The sequence below is a fragment of the Poecilia mexicana genome, unplaced genomic scaffold (genome assembly GCF_051168715.1).
Source record: "Poecilia mexicana isolate PSO_F unplaced genomic scaffold, ASM5116871v1 scaffold_2, whole genome shotgun sequence".
Classification (NCBI taxonomy): Eukaryota; Metazoa; Chordata; class Actinopteri; order Cyprinodontiformes; family Poeciliidae; genus Poecilia; species Poecilia mexicana.
The window spans coordinates 25326603-25344400 of NW_028263371.1; the positions used below are offsets into that span (position 1 = coordinate 25326603).

The 17798-nt window shown below is 38.9% G+C and overlaps 1 protein-coding gene across 3 annotated transcripts in view; it reads right to left on the minus strand.

The window, feature by feature from the left end:
- nid2a (nidogen 2a (osteonidogen)) overlaps positions 1-17798 on the minus strand; it is a 48162-nt gene that overhangs the window by 13768 nt on the left and 16596 nt on the right. For 2 of the 3 annotated variants that reach the window (XM_015008383.2, XM_088013236.1), the window contains exons 9-29: positions 17122-17161; positions 16939-17048; positions 16661-16794; positions 16220-16331; positions 15728-15928; positions 15084-15314; positions 9417-9560; positions 8292-8420; positions 6219-6344; positions 6018-6133; positions 4824-4929; positions 4594-4727; positions 3723-3828; positions 2732-2856; positions 2546-2648; positions 1755-1891; positions 1562-1664; positions 1099-1229; positions 925-1027; positions 338-471; positions 145-247 (exon numbers count right to left, since the gene is read on the minus strand). In XM_015008383.2, coding sequence (XP_014863869.2) covers positions 145-247; positions 338-471; positions 925-1027; positions 1099-1229; positions 1562-1664; positions 1755-1891; positions 2546-2648; positions 2732-2856; positions 3723-3828; positions 4594-4727; positions 4824-4929; positions 6018-6133; positions 6219-6344; positions 8292-8420; positions 9417-9560; positions 15084-15314; positions 15728-15928; positions 16220-16331; positions 16661-16794; positions 16939-17048; positions 17122-17161 — 2628 coding nt within the window. The remainder of the gene's footprint in view (positions 1-144; positions 248-337; positions 472-924; positions 1028-1098; positions 1230-1561; positions 1665-1754; positions 1892-2545; positions 2649-2731; positions 2857-3722; positions 3829-4593; positions 4728-4823; positions 4930-6017; positions 6134-6218; positions 6345-8291; positions 8421-9416; positions 9561-15083; positions 15315-15727; positions 15929-16219; positions 16332-16660; positions 16795-16938; positions 17049-17121; positions 17162-17798) is intronic. The other variant, XM_088013240.1, reaches the window with a different exon arrangement.

Genomic DNA, 17798 nt, shown 5'->3' on the forward strand with positions numbered 1-17798 from the left:
CAACACTTTCATTCTATTGGCTGAGAGGTTGCCAGGCGACGGTGCCAAAAGGCGTTTTCAAAAGCAAGCAGAGTCCGAGCAGGGACTAATCTTCATCATGATAAATATACCAGGTGTTATTTAGATGAAACAACAGAGACTTACCTGTTCTGCATTCTACCCTGGGTGAACCAGGTCCAGTCCTGGTTCCGGCTCTCTCCTGTCCACTACTGTCCACACACCAGCAATATCCAGTAGTAAAATGGCACTGGAACCAGTAAAACACACCTTATATAAGTATTCAATGGTAATTTAGAGTTAAATAAATGAATATAAAGGCAAAGTAAGGAAGTCTAACCTGCTTTGGTACATAGAGTCCATTTTCATCACACCGAGGTACGTAGGCTCCAACTAGAGGAAGTCCATCTGGTCTGGAGGACAGGACGCTGTCTCTGTGGTGCTCACAGTGAGTCTTTGGACGCTCTGGTTCATCTGGGTAATGTGAGTCACAGATTGCATAACTTTTTAAAGCACCATTATCCACAAAAACTTAATGACTCAGGATGTTCCCACAATCAAACTCCACAGCTTTAAAAATAATTAAGTTTCCAAATTAGCAGTTCAAATGATCAGTTAGTCTCTGCATAAACTGTTTAAAGGTCCAGAAGAAATTACTATTATAGATTATAAAATACATTTTCCCATAAATTAAATAATCTGCCTATGAAACTAGTAATTTTTCATTGGTATTAAGGAATTGTTCACTTAAAACAAGCTATTATTTTTGGTGAAATGTTACTTTTTAGTTAGTTTTATCTTATTTCAAGTGAATTGAGGTATTTGCACTAAAACTAGACCAAAAATACTTGGTAAGATTTTGTGTTTTTGCAGTGTGTTATGTTAGATATCCCAGTTTTCCTGTGAACTCAGTATTTGGACTCTCACCTCTTCTGCATTCTACCCTGGGTGAACCAGGTCCAGTCCTGGTTCCGGCTCTCTCCTGTCCCCTATTGTCCACACACCAACATTGTCCAAGGGAAATATCACACTGGAAACAGTAAACACATGTAAAACAGTGATAATTCAGTCTTAAAGCAGAAACGTTCAGTAGATCCTGACCTGCTTTGGATAATAGAGTCCGTTTTCATCACACTGAGCTGCGTAGGATCCAGGAGGAGGAAATCCGTCTGAGCTGGTCTGGATGCTGTCTCTGTGGCGCTCACAGAGAGTCTTTGGACGCTCTAGTTCCTCTGTTGGACGAACAGGACAAACATTTACATCATCAATTAACCTGAGATGTTTAGCAGACCACAGCAGACGTGGTTTGGACATAATTGTGTTGTCACCAGCGCAGAGTTTGGTCAACAAGGGTATGAACCAAAGAAAGGGGGCAAAAACCTTCTTCTGCCCAAGAAAAACGCCAGTGGCAAACTAGAATGGTGGCAATGGCTTAAGGTAAATGTTCACCAAACATCAGAACATTGACATTTCAGGAAACTTCCCACATCCCAACTCACTTCCAGAAACCAGCAAACAGTAGCGATAAAATAAGAATGGATGGGTCACCAGTAGATAGTCTCACCTGATGTGCAGTCTACACTGGGTGAACCAGGTCCAGTCCTGGTTCCGGCTCTCTCCTGTCCCCTGCTGTCCACACACCAGCAATATCCAGTGGAACCATGGCACTGGAACCAGTAAAACACACCATATAGACGTATTCAATGGTAATTTAGAGCTAAATTTATCAATATAAAGGCAAAGTAAGGAAGTCCAACCTGCTGTGGTAGATAGGATCCAATTTCATCACACTGAGGTACGTAGGCTCCAACAACAGGAAGTCCATCTGGACCGGTGGTCTGGACGCTGTCTCTGTGGCGCTGACAGGGAGACTTTGGAGTCTGTACGTAGTCTACTGGATGAACAGGACAAACATTTACACGGTTTATTTGGAATCTTAAGTATCTCTGGATATTAAATGATGCAAATGCTCAAAAAATCTGCAGTGCAACATTTTACTCACAAGTAAAACAAAAAACGTTGTGTTGTAATAAGCAATAAATCAAATTAAACGAGCTTAACAATTTTCATTTTCAGACTTGATGACCAAAGTCTTCAGGTTGGTGTTTTGAAAGACAATTTTGTTGACAGAGACTTCATAATTCATTTTATTTCTTGTTTTATTTATTTATTTGGGATATTTAAAATGTTTTCCAGTTCCAGTGTTCAATGTTTATCAGATTTTAAAGTTTATGCCATTACCATTACAATACTTGAAATTGGTCTCAAAACAACAATATTATCATTTATCGCAATAATCTGGGACAATTTTTCAGCTTGCCTTGCAGCAATGCAACAATAACAAACTAGAAAGCACCACAACTCACCTAAATGCACAGAAATCAGACTTTATTCAGAGTTATTAAACATAAGGAGAATCAAATCTCATGTTTTATAAATTATGAAACTAAACATCTACACACTTCAAAACCTAAATCAGTTGTAAATAATAACTTTTCTGGTTGAAATGTGCGTTGATTTAAAATTAAATTAACACTTCCAGTCTCACTTATTCTGCAGTCTATACTGGGTGAACCAGGTCCAGTTCTGGTTCCGCTTCTCTCCTGTCCGCTGCTGTCCACACACCAACAATATCCCGAAAGATCATGGCACTGGAACCAGTAAATAAACACTTTATTGTTGGAATAGAACAGAAATAAATGCTAACAGTGGAGCAATCTCAATGGATCCTGACCTGCTTTGGTACATAGAGTCCGTTTTCATCACACTCAGGTATGTAGGCTCCAACTACAGGAGGTCCAAGTGGACCGGTGTTCTGGGCGCTGTCTCTGTGGTGCTCACACTGAGTCCTTGGACGCTCTAAGTTAAAAAGTTGAGAGTTTACAAAAGCAAACATGATGGGAACCTTCAAATAATTCATGAAATTGACATAATATGTAAGAATTCAGTTTTCTTTTTGTCACATGGGCCAAAATTGTTCAGGTAAAAGCATTGGCAGGTCAAGAAAATAAAGAATTACACCAAAATCTTGCTCTTGTTTTTTGTGGAAAATGGATGTTTTTCATCATATAGCCAAACAGAAAAAGGATTTTGCAGCATTAAAAGGAAGAAGATTAGTTTTCAATCTGATGTTGAGCTCGGTTAACAAATTTATCCTCAGTTATGGGAACAGGATCGTTCAAAATGTTTTAATAAAATAAATAAAGGATGATTTTAAGAAAAAGTCAGGATTTTACAAAGATCAGAAAATTATATCGGTTCTAGACGGGTCTTAAATTGCAGTTGGGGGCCACAAAAAATCCATCCCAGGACCACAAATGGCCCACGCTCCACAGTTTGGACTCCCCTGCCTCAGGGCATCCATTACTTTTCCAGAACATAGCACTTATTACATTTATTAACCCATAAATATCCACTCAGGGGCTTTGAAGCCAAACAGAAAACCACTCAGACTCTCTTCATTCGTTAAGTTTTACCTTCGCTTTGGGGAAGCTTGGTTTTTACCACCCACCTGTTTTTCCAGGCATTCCAAGCCTACGACCCCGTGACCTCAGCAGCATACAACTCACAAGCTCACATAAACAAGCTGTCTGAGTTGCCTGCGATTCGAGGAATTAGTAGGTTCACAGGTCACCGGTTAACAAGAAAGCTTAAAAAAGACGTGACACGATGCACCTGCTCACGCCGGCGAACGCTGGGGTCATGGGAAGGTTTGTGTCACTCACCCGGTTTGTCGCAGTCTGTGGGGGGCGTACCAGGCGGGGTTCGGGTTCCTGGGCGTTCTTCTCCCTGGCTGTCCACACACCAACAGTATCCGGTAGAGCTGTGGCACTAGAAAAAGAGGCATCATTATGCAGATGATATTTGTCTTTTTTTATACGAAAGAATTGAGCTCAATCAGGACAAAACGGTGTTGATTTTATTATTTTAGATTCACAGCTAATTTCAAACACATTAGAACCATAACAAAGGCAGGATTCCTTCACTTAAAAAATGCTTTAATCACCTGCACGGGTAGTTGTTGTAATGTTTTTCTTTTGAGTCCAAACATCATTTACTGGACACACATCTTTTCTCTCCGAGGGTTGAGTTTAAAGGCCAATACTATGTGTTTTCTAAGTATATAGTGCCGTTTTACAGCACAATCAAGTAACTATGTTACCTTCAGTTATTATATTACTCAAAATAAATTGGACTTTGCAGTTTAGCAGCTTGAAATTGTGCCTCTGTCTCTTTAAAACTCTGCCTTCATTAAGTCATCACAACATGGCTCCTACATTAATCATTTAAGCAGCGTTTTTACCAGCGTTGCTCTGAGAAGTAGCTCCTATAATGAGATGTGCAGTTCCACCAGGTGTTTGCTAATTGCTGCTGGCTAGTCTGAAGGAGCTGAGCTTATATAATACTGCCACTTTAAGATACTTTCTAGAAATGTTACGTTTTTTTGTCTAATTTTCTTTTGACTTATGATAATCTCCAAATTTGGAAAAAACAAATGTTTAAGCATCCTCTCGTTAGTTTTGAACTCTTCAACCTGTAAAACTATATTATTTAAACTTAAGAGATCAACCTGCTTATCGCTCGTTATCTGCTGACCTGCAGTTGCCGGTACTGTCCATTTTCGTCACACTGAGGTACGTAGGCTCCAGCTGCAGGGAATCCATCTGCACTGCTGGTCTGGACTCGGTCTCTGTGGCGCTCACACTGAGTCTTTGGACGCTCTGGTTTATCTGTTGATGTAAAAACAAACAAAATCTAAGATTAACACACCCAGAGGATTTTTTTTTTATAATTTCAAAAGCTCCTCCAGGTCAGTCAGGTTTTACCTAAAGAATCACAGGCTGGAGGTGCGGTACCGGGTGGAGTCCTGGTTCCTGGTTTTTCCTGTCCTCTACTGTCCACACACCAACAATGTCCTGTAGAACCATGGCACTGCACAGAACCGTTTAATAATCATTTAGTAATGAGGTTACTCAGATTTCATCATCAAAAAGTGTGTTTATGTCAGAATCTTAATTCAATAAGAAAACTCTCATTACAGAGCTTATTATAGTGAAAAACATAAAATCTCACCAACAATTTTGGTCTCCTTTCTAGTCCAAATATAAGACAAAACTAACTTACAAGTAACTTTTCAGTAAGATATCTTAGGTTATTTAAGTAAATAATTACTTAAAATTGGGAAAGAAGTTCTAGTTCACTTATAATTTACTTATAACAAAAGTGTAAAAAAAACGGTCATAGCTCAACAGCGGTCCACTGAGTGATGTAAGCAGTAGAAAGTTGAGTGTAAGGAAAAACTGTGACAGAAAAAAAGAATACAATCAACAGGATTTTGAAGCAAAGTCCTATTCAAAAGAAATGTATTGTCAGAGGTGGATAAAGTGCCCAAAAATTGTATTCAAGTAAAAGTAAAAAGTAGCCATCCAAGAAATTATTCAGGTAAGAGTCAAAACGTACCTGCTAAAAAGTGCCGAGTAACAGATCAAATTATCATTTAATATTTAAAGATTACATCATCAGTTGGACCAAGATATAAAGTTAAGTTGAACATTTGGTATTTTTTGGACTAAACAGACAATAATTCATGTAAGTAACAAAAAAAAAAAAAAATCAGGCATTAAAAACTTTAACAAAAACTGCAGGTGTGTGTCTTTGTTTGGTGATTTTTTTAGTTAAAACATGTTTGGTTTTCATTCAGTGGGTAGAAAACTCTGATATTTTACTCAAGTAAGAGTAGAAATACTTCATTATAAGATCACTCAAGTAAAGTAAAAAGTACCCAGCTAAATGTGAGTAAATGCAGTTACTCCCCAGCTCTGGTTGACGTGTTATATTTTAAGCTTTTTAAATGCCAGGAAACTAAATTTTGTTGTAACTGGGCTTTTAAACAGGGATCATTTGGTTAGATGAATTCAGAAACGAGTCACCAGAGACAAAGTCAGCCATTTTCTAAGTCCACCTCATCCTCTGATATAAATATTAGCGATCATCCAAAGGTAAATGTGTAAAAAGCCCACCTGGCGCGGTCGGTACTGCCCATCAGAATCACACTGAGGGATGTAGGCTCCAACACTCGGCTGTCCTCCACTCTGTAAACTGTCTCTGTGCTCCTCACACTGGCTCCTCAGGTGGACTGTGTTGACATTTCAGAGAAGAAATCAACAAAAACAAACAAAGGAAACGTAATCAGGAGCTGAGAGGGTAAGTGTTGCACCAACCTGCCTGAGGGGAGCAGAGGAAACCGTCGCCGTGAAACCCAGGCAGGCACTGACACTGGAAGGAGCCCTGGGCGTTGACACATCGGGCACTGATGTGGCATGGAGACGAGCTGCACTCATCTATGTCTGAAAAACAAAGACAGATAAAACTTCCGTCTGGATATCTAACCACACCTAATTTGGTTTAATTCACTTAGAGAGGTAGCCTGATTTCTTCAAGGGTAAGGTTTCCTCCAGAAAACAAGCCATTCATCCAGCGTGTGTTTGTGTTAAAAAATGTTTAAAGTTGACAGGAAATTTTTAAATATCACTTGATAATTATGTTATTGAAAGATTGGAAGATTAACACCTGGACACCAACAATAAAATCTCAAAAAAATGCAAACATTTTAAAAAGACTTAAATAAATAAGCAATGCTAAGCCTGGTGGCAAGTAAAGTCTGGTGGGCTGCCAGGCTTAAAAAACACTGGGGCAAACCCTGAAGTGTGGCTATGTGCAGTACATAAGTGTAGTCAGTGTCATACCTGCAGTCGGAGTGAACCCAGTTAACAGCTTTTCAAAATAAAGTCAGTTAAAAATAAATGTTATAAACTAAAAACTGTCCCATCAGTGCAATTGCTGCACGTTCTTAATTTAGTGTTGCTATTTTCTCTCCCAAATAAAGTGAAATTGTGTTCACTGTTTCATAAGTTTACTCCTAATGGTTTAGGTCTAATACAGTGACATATACACCACAAAAACACAAAATCTTACCAAGTATTTTTGGTCAACTTCAAAGTGTAAATCTTAATACATTTGAAATAAGATAAAACTAACTTACAAGTAACTTTTCAGAAAGAAATATGAGGTTTTTTTTATATATATATTTACGTTTTCTCCCTCTGAAACATGTTCACATAACAGACAATAAAGTAAAATAAACCAAACAAGCACAGGTAATAATGAAAGTATAAAAGGGTACTATGATGAGGCAAAAGAGGAAAAAAACGTTAACTTATTACTGGTAATAAATGTAAACAACAGAAACGTAGCCATGTAAATCCGCAAATGTATAAATGATAATTTAATCGTGAAAGTTTTGAGTTAATCTTGTTTTAAATTGAGGAAAAACTGAGATAAAAGGTAAAGATTTACGTTAAAGTTTCATTTGTGAAGAAGACGGTTCACTGGAAGTTCATCTAAATGTGACAAACATAAAGGATGTTGGTTCACGGTGCATTTCATAGCCAAAAAAACCTCCCATTACTCAGTTTATCTTCCACTTTGCTGTTTCCCTTTAGCCTGTCCTCCTCCTACTAGACCTGTCCTCTCATTAGTCATCCCTCCTTCCTTCTTAATGTAAGTCTAGCGTTTGCAGCTGGACTTCAGGAATACTTCCAAAGTCCAGAAAGTGCAGAAAAAGAACTCAAAATAGAGAAACTATATTGGTTGCTACTATAGTTAAGACACATTACATTTAAAATATTTTGGCTTTAATGGAAGAAAATCTATTGGTTGCTATGGGAGATTTGAATAAGGGGTAGATTTGCCTTTTAGCAGGACAATAAATTACAATCTGATACTTTGGATAAGTCAGAATGGTCCAGTCAAAGTCTTAGAAACTAGTGTTTCTAAGATTAGCCACCACAGATATAATATAAAAGACTTGCAGCAGGAAAGTAAATGCACGCCACACTTTTCAGATTTATATTTTAAAGACATTTTGGTTTCACTTAATAATTATGTGTCACATAGATCCAGTTGGGAGCTATTTTCACCTGTTTCCCTGCCAAAAAAATAAATAAATAAATAAATAAAAATCCCACAGCATGATAGTGCCACCACAATGTTTCAGAGTGAAAAATATAAGTACAGCTCTGAAAAAAATTAAGAAACCACTGAACCAGATTGAAAACCTTCTGGTTATTCCACCAAATATTGGTTTCTGAACTCTTCCTGAGTTAAAACAGGCATGTATATTTCATTTTTGTTCTGCCTGTTAATGAGAAAATGAGAAAATATGTGATAAAGTTCAAGATAAATAAATACTTGTGGAAAATAGGCCAAGTACAGAGTATTTCCGTCTGTCTTACCAACACAGGTCCGGCTTTCGTAGCTCAGTTCAAAGCCGCTCTGGCACTGGCAGCGGTGCGTCCCGGGAAGGTTCAGGCACTGGGAGTAATCGCCACACGAGCTCAAACCCTCTGCACACTCATCGATGTCTGCATCAAAGGCAGGGAGGGAACGTCAGACACTCTGTAAACCAGGACTGCCCCGTCTAAAACCAACACCAAGCCACATGTGGCACAATAAAGGAGTAATTACTGTTTACTGTTCCTATAACCTGTAACTCCCTCCTTGCTGCCCCGGCTGATACCTGAATTCTTGGCAGTAAATGCATTATTCTGCACCAGCTGATCTGTGAGACACTGAAGTCTGGCCATGGGAACCGCGGGGCCTTCTCGGTGCTGTCAGCAGGAAACAGACACCACCTGCTGACCTGATGACAAACCGCTCACCAGCTCAAAGCCTTACATGTCGCTTTTTACAGGGGAAAGAGAGAGGAGGAGAAAACTGCTGGTTCCAGTCATCCACACTGTACCTGAACCCTCAACACTAGACTGACAGCTGCTGAAGAAGCACAGGAGTTTTGCCTTGAACTTTCAGCCAGGTACATTTAGATCCCACAGACGCGTAATTAGTACTCCGCTTCAACAGAGAAAACAAGAGATTGGATTTGTTTTGCACAAATAACACCAAACCAAGACGTCTTCTGGGAAAAATCACTTGTTTTTCCTTTTGTATCTGTAAATAAAATGGCTGTGAGAAAGTGGCTACAGGAAGCTGAAGGTTATTCTGAGGCCACAGATCGGATTGCTCTTTGCCAGCCGCATAGAGATAACATCAATTTCGTGACTGACTATATAAACTTGTTTATGGATGAAACCATCTCCACCAGAACACCGAGACCTTCCCCTAATAACAAACCCTGCATCACCAGTGACTAAAGGAACTGCAAAACGAGAATAAAAGAGTCTTTAGGGAGCGAGACAGGGAGTTATTTACACAGAACAAGCTCAGTCATGGAAATCTACAATAGCTGACAAAGTATTTTCGAATTGTATATCAAGAAAATATCCGTCCTTCATCTCCATAAGAACAAAAATCAAACACAATCAGTATGAGTCTCCATGTTTGAGTGGAAAGACTGAAGGTACCGTAACAGTTCTGTCCATCTCCTCTATAGCCAGTAGCGCACTGGCACCGGAAAGCTTGGCCCTCCAGTGGGATGCACTGTGCTGTGGTGTCGCAGTCATGGTTCCCGGCATAGCAGGGGTTCAGCAGTTCAACCTCCGACGAATCTGTTGCAACATGCCAAATACAAGAGAACCAGGTCAGCAAAGGTCACAGCAAAACACTGATTTCAGTTTAATGCAGCTTGGATGAGATTAGATAAAGAGACTGGATTAGACTCCTGTACTAATCGGACTTTTCATGTTGCTTTTGGAGAACACAAGGTTATTTAGTTTTGTCCTGGGTTTGATTCACACATTTTACACAAAAACATGATCACGTCAGAGACACCCTGAACATTATGATGGTAGGGTGGGTACACGTCCGCTAATCTGCTAATGCGCCAATAGTGAAGCCAATTTTTTTAGTTGGCGTGTTGGTGTTTTTGCTAACTTTTGAGCACATTTAGTTACTACTAAATTAATTTTTCTGGACACATTTTAAGGCTTGCTTAGGAAACAGTCAAGTAAATTAGCTGTTTTAACTAATTTAGTGTTTTTTAAACTGTTTTTTGTTGTTTTTTTAACTTTTGATTGAATAACGTTCAATATCTCTGTTGAAGTTTTGGTTATCAACAGTTAAGAGTGTGTCAGGTAGTTAGATGTGTATATTCATGCTCTTATTTTGAAGGCTGTTTATGTAGCAGTTCAGTTTCCTCTCATGTTCTCTTTCGTTGATGTTACACGTCATAAATGCTCAATATTGTAATCTTATAAAGACAGATATAATTAGCAATTTAGCATTAGCTTCAGCTAATTACTGGGATGTTATAGCAATTTAGCATGAGCAGAACTAAGGTTTATGATCAGTACACAACTAGCCTTATAGTTAGCGTGATGGTGGCACCTTCAGGTTCTTTCCTAAAGATAAACCCGACTTGTGAAGTTAGCTCTTTGTAATATCCTGCTTTTATTTTGAAATTATTTCATTTTGTAATACAAGGTAGGTGCTGCTTTGTTCCTCTAACTCAAATATTACAACTTCATATAGTAGTTTTAGTTGAAAATACATATTCTGGCGTTTAGAAATAACACCTCGAGTCATTAGATCAACTGCAATCTGGGACATTTACTGTTAATATTTTGATGATTACAGAAAAACATATCCATGGAAACATGTAAAAAGTTCCAGCTAAATTCCCTTGCGATGGTTTCCTCCAAAGAGGGGACTCCCCTCAAGTTCCCAATACAAATAAAACATGTGGATGAGGTTAGGCGCACATGTCCCAGACATTAGAGAGGAGACGACATACAAACAGGAGAAGGGCTTTGTGGTGTTTCCTCATACCACCGTCTGGTTCAGATGAATAATTTCGAAAGCAAATAAAAATAAAATAAAAAAAACCTCAGACGGATTTCCAGAGAATCTGGCAGAACAAAAAACTCTGGGAAATCATTAGAAAAGAATGTCAGAAGATGTCTAAATGTGCTAAGAATTAGAGACGCGGTTCAGATTCTGCAGGACGAGAAGTCATGCTGCTCTTCTGAGCCTCAAAACTGGTCCAACATGAGTGTGGTGTCCCATGAAAACATGACATTTTAAAGGATGTTGCATATTACACAGAGAGGTCATTTAACATAAAACCAGGAAGAAATAGTAATGTCTGTTCTTAATGACGTGTAAGAGATTTAGCAACCATCAGAGGTTTTTTCTACCATAAACAGCATAAACTAAACGCACAGCTTGCCTTCATCTCCCCGGGCCAGAGAACAATTTTGGCTCATTATCAGAGAGGGAAAGAAAGACTCTTCAAAGTGCAATGTGGCCAGGAAGGAGGGCAGATGAGAGGCAGCGCTCCACATGGATGGGAGAAAAATGCCTGACGGATAATTAGAGACAGGGAGAGAAGGAAGGCGAGCAGGACAGAGGGGTGAGGAACACACACATCCCACACATGCACTGCACACCATCAAAGTGATGGCTGCAGCTTCCCACCTGTTGCTTTTTACGTGGTTCCTCTTCCTCTCAAGCAAACACAAAAGCACAGACTGAACAAGAGAGAGCCGGTTTTTAAAACGTTATGGCTAACTGCTAGCACACAGAGCAGGGTTTCTCCTGCAGGTCCCAACTCAAATTCAAGACTTTTTAAGGCCTTTTAATGAAATTTAAGACAGAAATTTACAGTACATCACATGTTGTCACCTCCCTAAAAAAACTGACTAATTTTGCCTAAATCATCTTTTGGAAATAAAAATGGGGTGATTTTTTTGTTTGCAAATTCACTTTTTTTTATTATTTTAGGAAGGTGATGAAGCTAAAATCCTCAGGTGTCAAAATTAGCCTTTTCTTTCTATTAAATACTGCAAAAATCATCCTATTGTGAATTCTTTCACCGTCACCTGCATAACAATAAACTGAACAAGTTCCATTTTTTTACGCAAACCAACATTAGTCTGAAATTTGCCTCAATGATTACATTTTTTTAAATTTTTGAGACAATTGTTTTGTATTTTTTTGGTCTATAAAATGTTTGAGGTTCATTTTCAGTGGGAATAACCAGAATGTTCTTTTAAAACCTTTGTTATGTGTAGCCCAAATGGGTTTCTGAGAAACAAAACCACAGGATGGAAATCTCAAAAATAAATGTAAAAAGTGTTCATCTCACCTGCATCAGCTCCATATGCCAGAGGACCAAATTTGAACCATTTTTTATCTGCAGTCAGGGGCCACACAAACTCATTCCAAGGGCCATAAATGGCCCCTGTACCACACTTTGGACACCCTTGCTCTACAGACAACCCAGAATGTGTCTAGCCTCATATGAGTTAGCAAAAGTGATCCAATGGTGAATACAAATGTCGTTTAGGCAACTGGAAACATGATAAAGGCAGAAAAGCTAGCTAGATAGCTAGCTAGGTTATGTTAGCAGCTAGCTACCGGTAGCACAACTCAAACTTTTACCTGACAGAAAAGTACTGCGAGAAAAAAATTACAAGATTAACTAACTCTAGACTTTTTATTAATGAATTTAAAGTCAACTTACTTTAAAAGAAGAAGAAAAAATTCATAAATTAAAAAAATGAGTCTTAATTTTAGATGCACAAATTTAAGACCTTTTAAGGATGTGGACAACCATCGTTTTGCTACTTTATAACCCAACCTTCTTTGTATTTTGATTAGATTTGATGTGATACACCAACACCAATCAGTGCATCACTGTAATGTGGAAGAAAAAGATGCATTTTTATCAGGACCAACACAACTTTAACCAGGAATTGTGCTTGCAACTAGAAATTCATAAGAAAATCTCCATCCATACGTTTATAGCCGTAGGCTGAAAACGACCATTTTGGTTTTACATCAGGACAATAATCCACCAGTGACTCCATTACAGGAAATGTAGAATGTGGTGTTTTTAAAGCCTCCTAAAGGCGAATATATACAGTTAATTAGTTGTGTGGTTGTCTTATCACTTCAGTGCCTTAAGCATGTCTGCAATCCCTGATTCTCATGACCTCACAGGGCAGCTATTCTGCCCAGCAACCCCCCTCTTCAACAAAATCTGTCATTGGCTGAGATATTATTTCCCAGAAAGTGGAATTAACACACACAAAAAAAGCTTTCTGTCCACACACATCACTTAGCCCGTGTTTATGGAGCCTCAGATCCCAGCAAGCTCTTCCAGCTGTGTTCAGTGTATTAGCATGAGCGTGTGTCATCTTTGACTTTTTAATCAGAGCGCCGACGTTCTGGTGAAAGAAACTTGGTCTGTGTCCAAACGCTGGCCAGAAAAAGCAGGCTTTCTCTGGCTTTCTGCCGCAAACTCTGTCTTTTCCACTTCATCTTTTGAGCAGCCTCCATCTTCAATTATGTTTTTTATAAACTGATTGGGTTAACCCCTGAAAGTCCTGACCTAAATATAGCTGAGACTCTGGCAAAACCAAAAGAAAATGGCGTATTAGTCTTTCCCCGGTGGTTGGGCGCTAGGGCAGTCGTTCATCCAGCGATCCGCCATGTTTTTGAGTTAGAAAATATTTAAAGTTGACATGAAATTTGAAAATATCACTTGATAATTATGTTATTAAAAGATTGGAAGATTAATACCTGAACACCAACTATAAAGTGTTATAAAAAGCAAACATTAAAAAAAGAACTTAAAAAATAAGCAATGCTAAGCCTGGTGGGGCACAAATAAAGCCTGGCGGCCCGCCAGGCTTATAATAGGTAAACCCTGGAGGAATCTGAAAAAATATGACACAAATCAAGGGGTGTAGATACTTTTGGGTTTAAAACAACTATCCTGAAGGAGTTTTAAACTTTTCAGTCATTAATCTAATAAAATACTGAAACAAATATTAATAGAATTAGATAATCTGTTGGATTAAGTCTGTTGATCTGTGGTAAAAAGAGCAAAATGACCTAAAAACAAACACTTCAATCATGATATTTTAGCCTTGAAACCACAAAACCAAACATTTCCAATCAAAATACACAAATTATATGTATTCACACACGGCTCCTGTTGGCACACAACTCTGTTCCAGTCACTTTAGCTCAAAGTGTTAGCAAACACCCAAAGCATGACTGCAATTACACGGATGATGCAAAATAAATGTCAACTGTGACACAAACTGCAATTAAAGCAACACTGAAAGTGATTCTACTCAGAACATGAACCATTTAACATAAACACTAACAGTTGTACTTTAACTCTGAACCCGGGTTAAAGTATTGAGTTTTATTTATGCGTCTAAACTGTCATTACTAGGTGAATCTTTTATGGCACAGGGTAATCTGGGTCACAGTCCAGTTAAGATCCAGAACTGAAACTATAATCAGTGTGCTAACTGCTTCCATGTGTGTCAGCCTTTTCTCTCTGTTGTTTATGTTTTTCATGGTTTAGTGCTAAAAGCCAACTTGGAAACCTTGAAAGAATTAAAAACTCAGACAATCTGTTCCACTCATTAAGTTCTGATGAGGCTCTAATGGTAAAATTTGAAAATATTTGTCATTAAACTTACATTTCTGTATTATTATTTTTTTATTGGAACGTTTAATTATCCTAAATGTTGTATTTTTATTAGCTGTCAGTGGAAAATCATCCTAATTTACAGAAATAAAGGCTTGAAAACATCAGTCTGAGCGTATTCACTTTGTTATTTCAGTTACTATAATAACTTAGCAATATGTTTCTCATTTAACATTCACATTTTACCCACATATATTATTTCAGATTACTAGGATTATTAATATTTGTTCCATCGATATTCAGTAATCACTGATAAAGTTTAGAGAATTGCTAAGTAAATTATTGCTGTAGATTTTATGTGGAAAAACAAATTTAGATGATGCTGAGTGCACTAACCGTTTTCAAAGCTAGCAAAACGGTTAGCGCAAACAAAATAAAAAATTAGCAGATTAGCAGAAGTGTGTTCACTACTGCTATTATCAAACAGTACATCTTAAAAATAATCCAATTCAGAGCTCAACTCATGTCAAAATCTACTACATAAGCATTTTTTAAAGGATTTTTACTCGTTAAAACATCTAGCTTAGCTTCTGTTGACCTCTCTGCATGCGAGTCCTGCAAGCATCTCGAAAATTAACAGATTATCAACTGGATTATGAGGCGGGAGGTTTAGGATGCTAACCTCCGACCGGGCTGATCTTGTTGGTGATGGCGTATCTCAGAATCCGCTCCTCCTTGACGTACATCACAAACACCCTCTCCATGTTGATCTGCAGCGTCTCCGGGGTGGCAGCCCGGTTTCCGTGGCGACAGTCGCGGTAGGTGATGTTCTGCTTCAGATGGAACGTGTACGACTCTGAAACCTTTTCAGGCAAACCGATGGAAAACTCCCTGACAGAGCTGGAGGTGGTGACTGCAGGACGAGAAAACAAAAACAATAATCTGCTATTCGGATAATCTTCCTCCTTGAGCTACTGAACAAATGCACCACTCCCGACCAAGAACAACCAATCAGAGCCAGGAGGCGGGTCTTAACGCTGTCAATCAACCTCGTGTACAATGCTAAATGTGCTAATAGCAGAAAAAGTTGGAAAACCCTCACCAGTGGCTATGCTAACTACTCTTAGCATTGTTAGCAGGCTATATTGTGTTGTGATGAGAGTGATTGACAGCGCTGAAACCCACCTCCTGGCTCTGATTGGTTGTTTCTAACTGAGTGGTTAGTACTGGGAAGAGGCAGAACATAATGATAATTTTGACAAATATGTGACATACTGTAGCTTTAAAATGGTTTAAATTGACCATCTCATGTAATATAATGTTTACCAGACGGGTAGTACTGGTAGGTCTCCTTGAAGGGCTTCACAGTAACTTCAGCTCCAGGTGGAACGAAGGGAACATTGCCACTAATGACAGTATCCACAGTGAGGTGGTTGTGTTCGTCAAGGCCGCGGCCCGTTTGCGTGATGGACAGGCGCTGGTTGCCGGGGCTAAACACCACCTCAGCATGACGAGTGAACTCTGCACCTGGTAACAAAACATCAACAAATCAATCACTGTCAGGTTTGCTTTTTTACACTGCTTTACTGGTGCTGCTCTTGTCTACAAGGGGGGAAAAAATGTGCTCTCCAAAACAAACACGCATGCAGCTGTTTCCTATTAAACGGAGGAGGTAGACTCTTCATATCGCATCGCATCTCTGGAGAAAATGCATCTGGCTGGGCGACGAGTCAGCGAGGCACAAAATGTCCTCGCCACAGAACAATCTGCATGTGTGTGGCTGGAGTCGTCCAAGGAAATGGACAAAAACAAGATCACCTGTGATTTTAAATCCCGCTTGGCCATTGGGCAGCTCCAGAGCAAACAGCCAGCCGAAAAGCTCTCCGACTGGTGACACCGACATCATGGCCCAGCCCACTGGTTCTGGTACCTACACGACAGAAACGTAAGCTGCTAATTGTGCTAATCAATAACATGACAAGTTAAAAGCTACAACTTTATAATTATTTTGTTTTATATGATGTCGCCTCTACTTCCAATAAAATGAATGACTGCTTACCGTAGCAACTATAACTATAGATTAGACTAACAACAAGCTACTAAAGGTGAATTATTTATAGCAATTAGTTGTCTGTGGAGACTTTCTAATTCACTAAATTAATATTATTAATTTGTAAAATGTAGTTTTATTTCTTTCGGTTTAATATTTTGTTGTGACTGTGTCTCTGGAGGTTAAAGGTTACGTTTCGAGTCGTCTACCTCACTAATGGCTGTGTAAGCTCTTCCATCTGCAACCACGATGTAGGCGTGAAGGTCGATGTTGTTCAGCTCAACCGGAGTCGAACCCACCGTCACCGTGCCGCTCACTTTACCGCTGACACGCTGAGGAGCGCCTGGAGAGCAGGACGACGTCAAACATACAAAAAAGTCTCCTTGTAGACCATTTTTGTGCTTCTTTTAAAGGTTTTAATGGTACTAGTGGCCTTTAAATGGACCAGGGTTGGGAACTGAACTGTGTTTAAAATGTACCGTCTTACCGTCTGGCAGACAATGGCGGCCATTTCCGTAGAAGCCCGGTTGGCAGTGGCAGCAAAATCCTGTGGGGTAATCTGAGCAGAATGCATTCTGGGAACATTGCTGCTGGAACCTAAACCACAAGATAGATCAATATATTTAGTCATAAAGCTACTGAAAGCAAGCCAAAGATAGTTTTCACTAACCTGGCGCATGTTTCCTTGTTCTCTGTAGTGTACTGGATCACTGAGTAAGAAAAAGAGAGTTATAGTTCCATACTCTGCTTGTTAAAACCCCAAACTTCAGTGAATTTCATTTTGACTTTATGTGACTTTATGTTTTGGAAGGAAAACATTTGGAGTTCAGACAGATCGAATGGAGAAAATCTGCAAACACTCAAATTTAAGACTTTTTCAGGCCATTATACGTTAAATTCGAGACCCGAATCGCGACCGAAATGTACAAAAGAAAGTTTTATATTTTATACAGTAGCAGTGTGAATATTTTTTTTCAGAATGATTGTGGCATTGTACAAGTTGGCAACAGAAGTGAGCCAGTGGCAAAAAAAGCCAGTTAGCAAGGGTATGTTAGCAGCTATTAGCAGTAGCCTCAACTGCCTCGAGTCACTGAAATCACACGACTCAAAATGAAAAGTCCCTGCAGAATGTAACAGTCTAAATAGAGATCCCGTTACAAAATTTAAGAACTCTGATTAAATCCAGCTTACATATTTTCTAGTTTTAAGGCCTTAATTTTAGAAACAGGTTGTAACATATGAATATGCTTCATATTTTCTAGGTTTGTCCTATATTTAACTCCATTGATCGCTTCATTACCTCTGATGCTACATTATGGTTAATTTTCATGTTTCTGTATTTTCTGC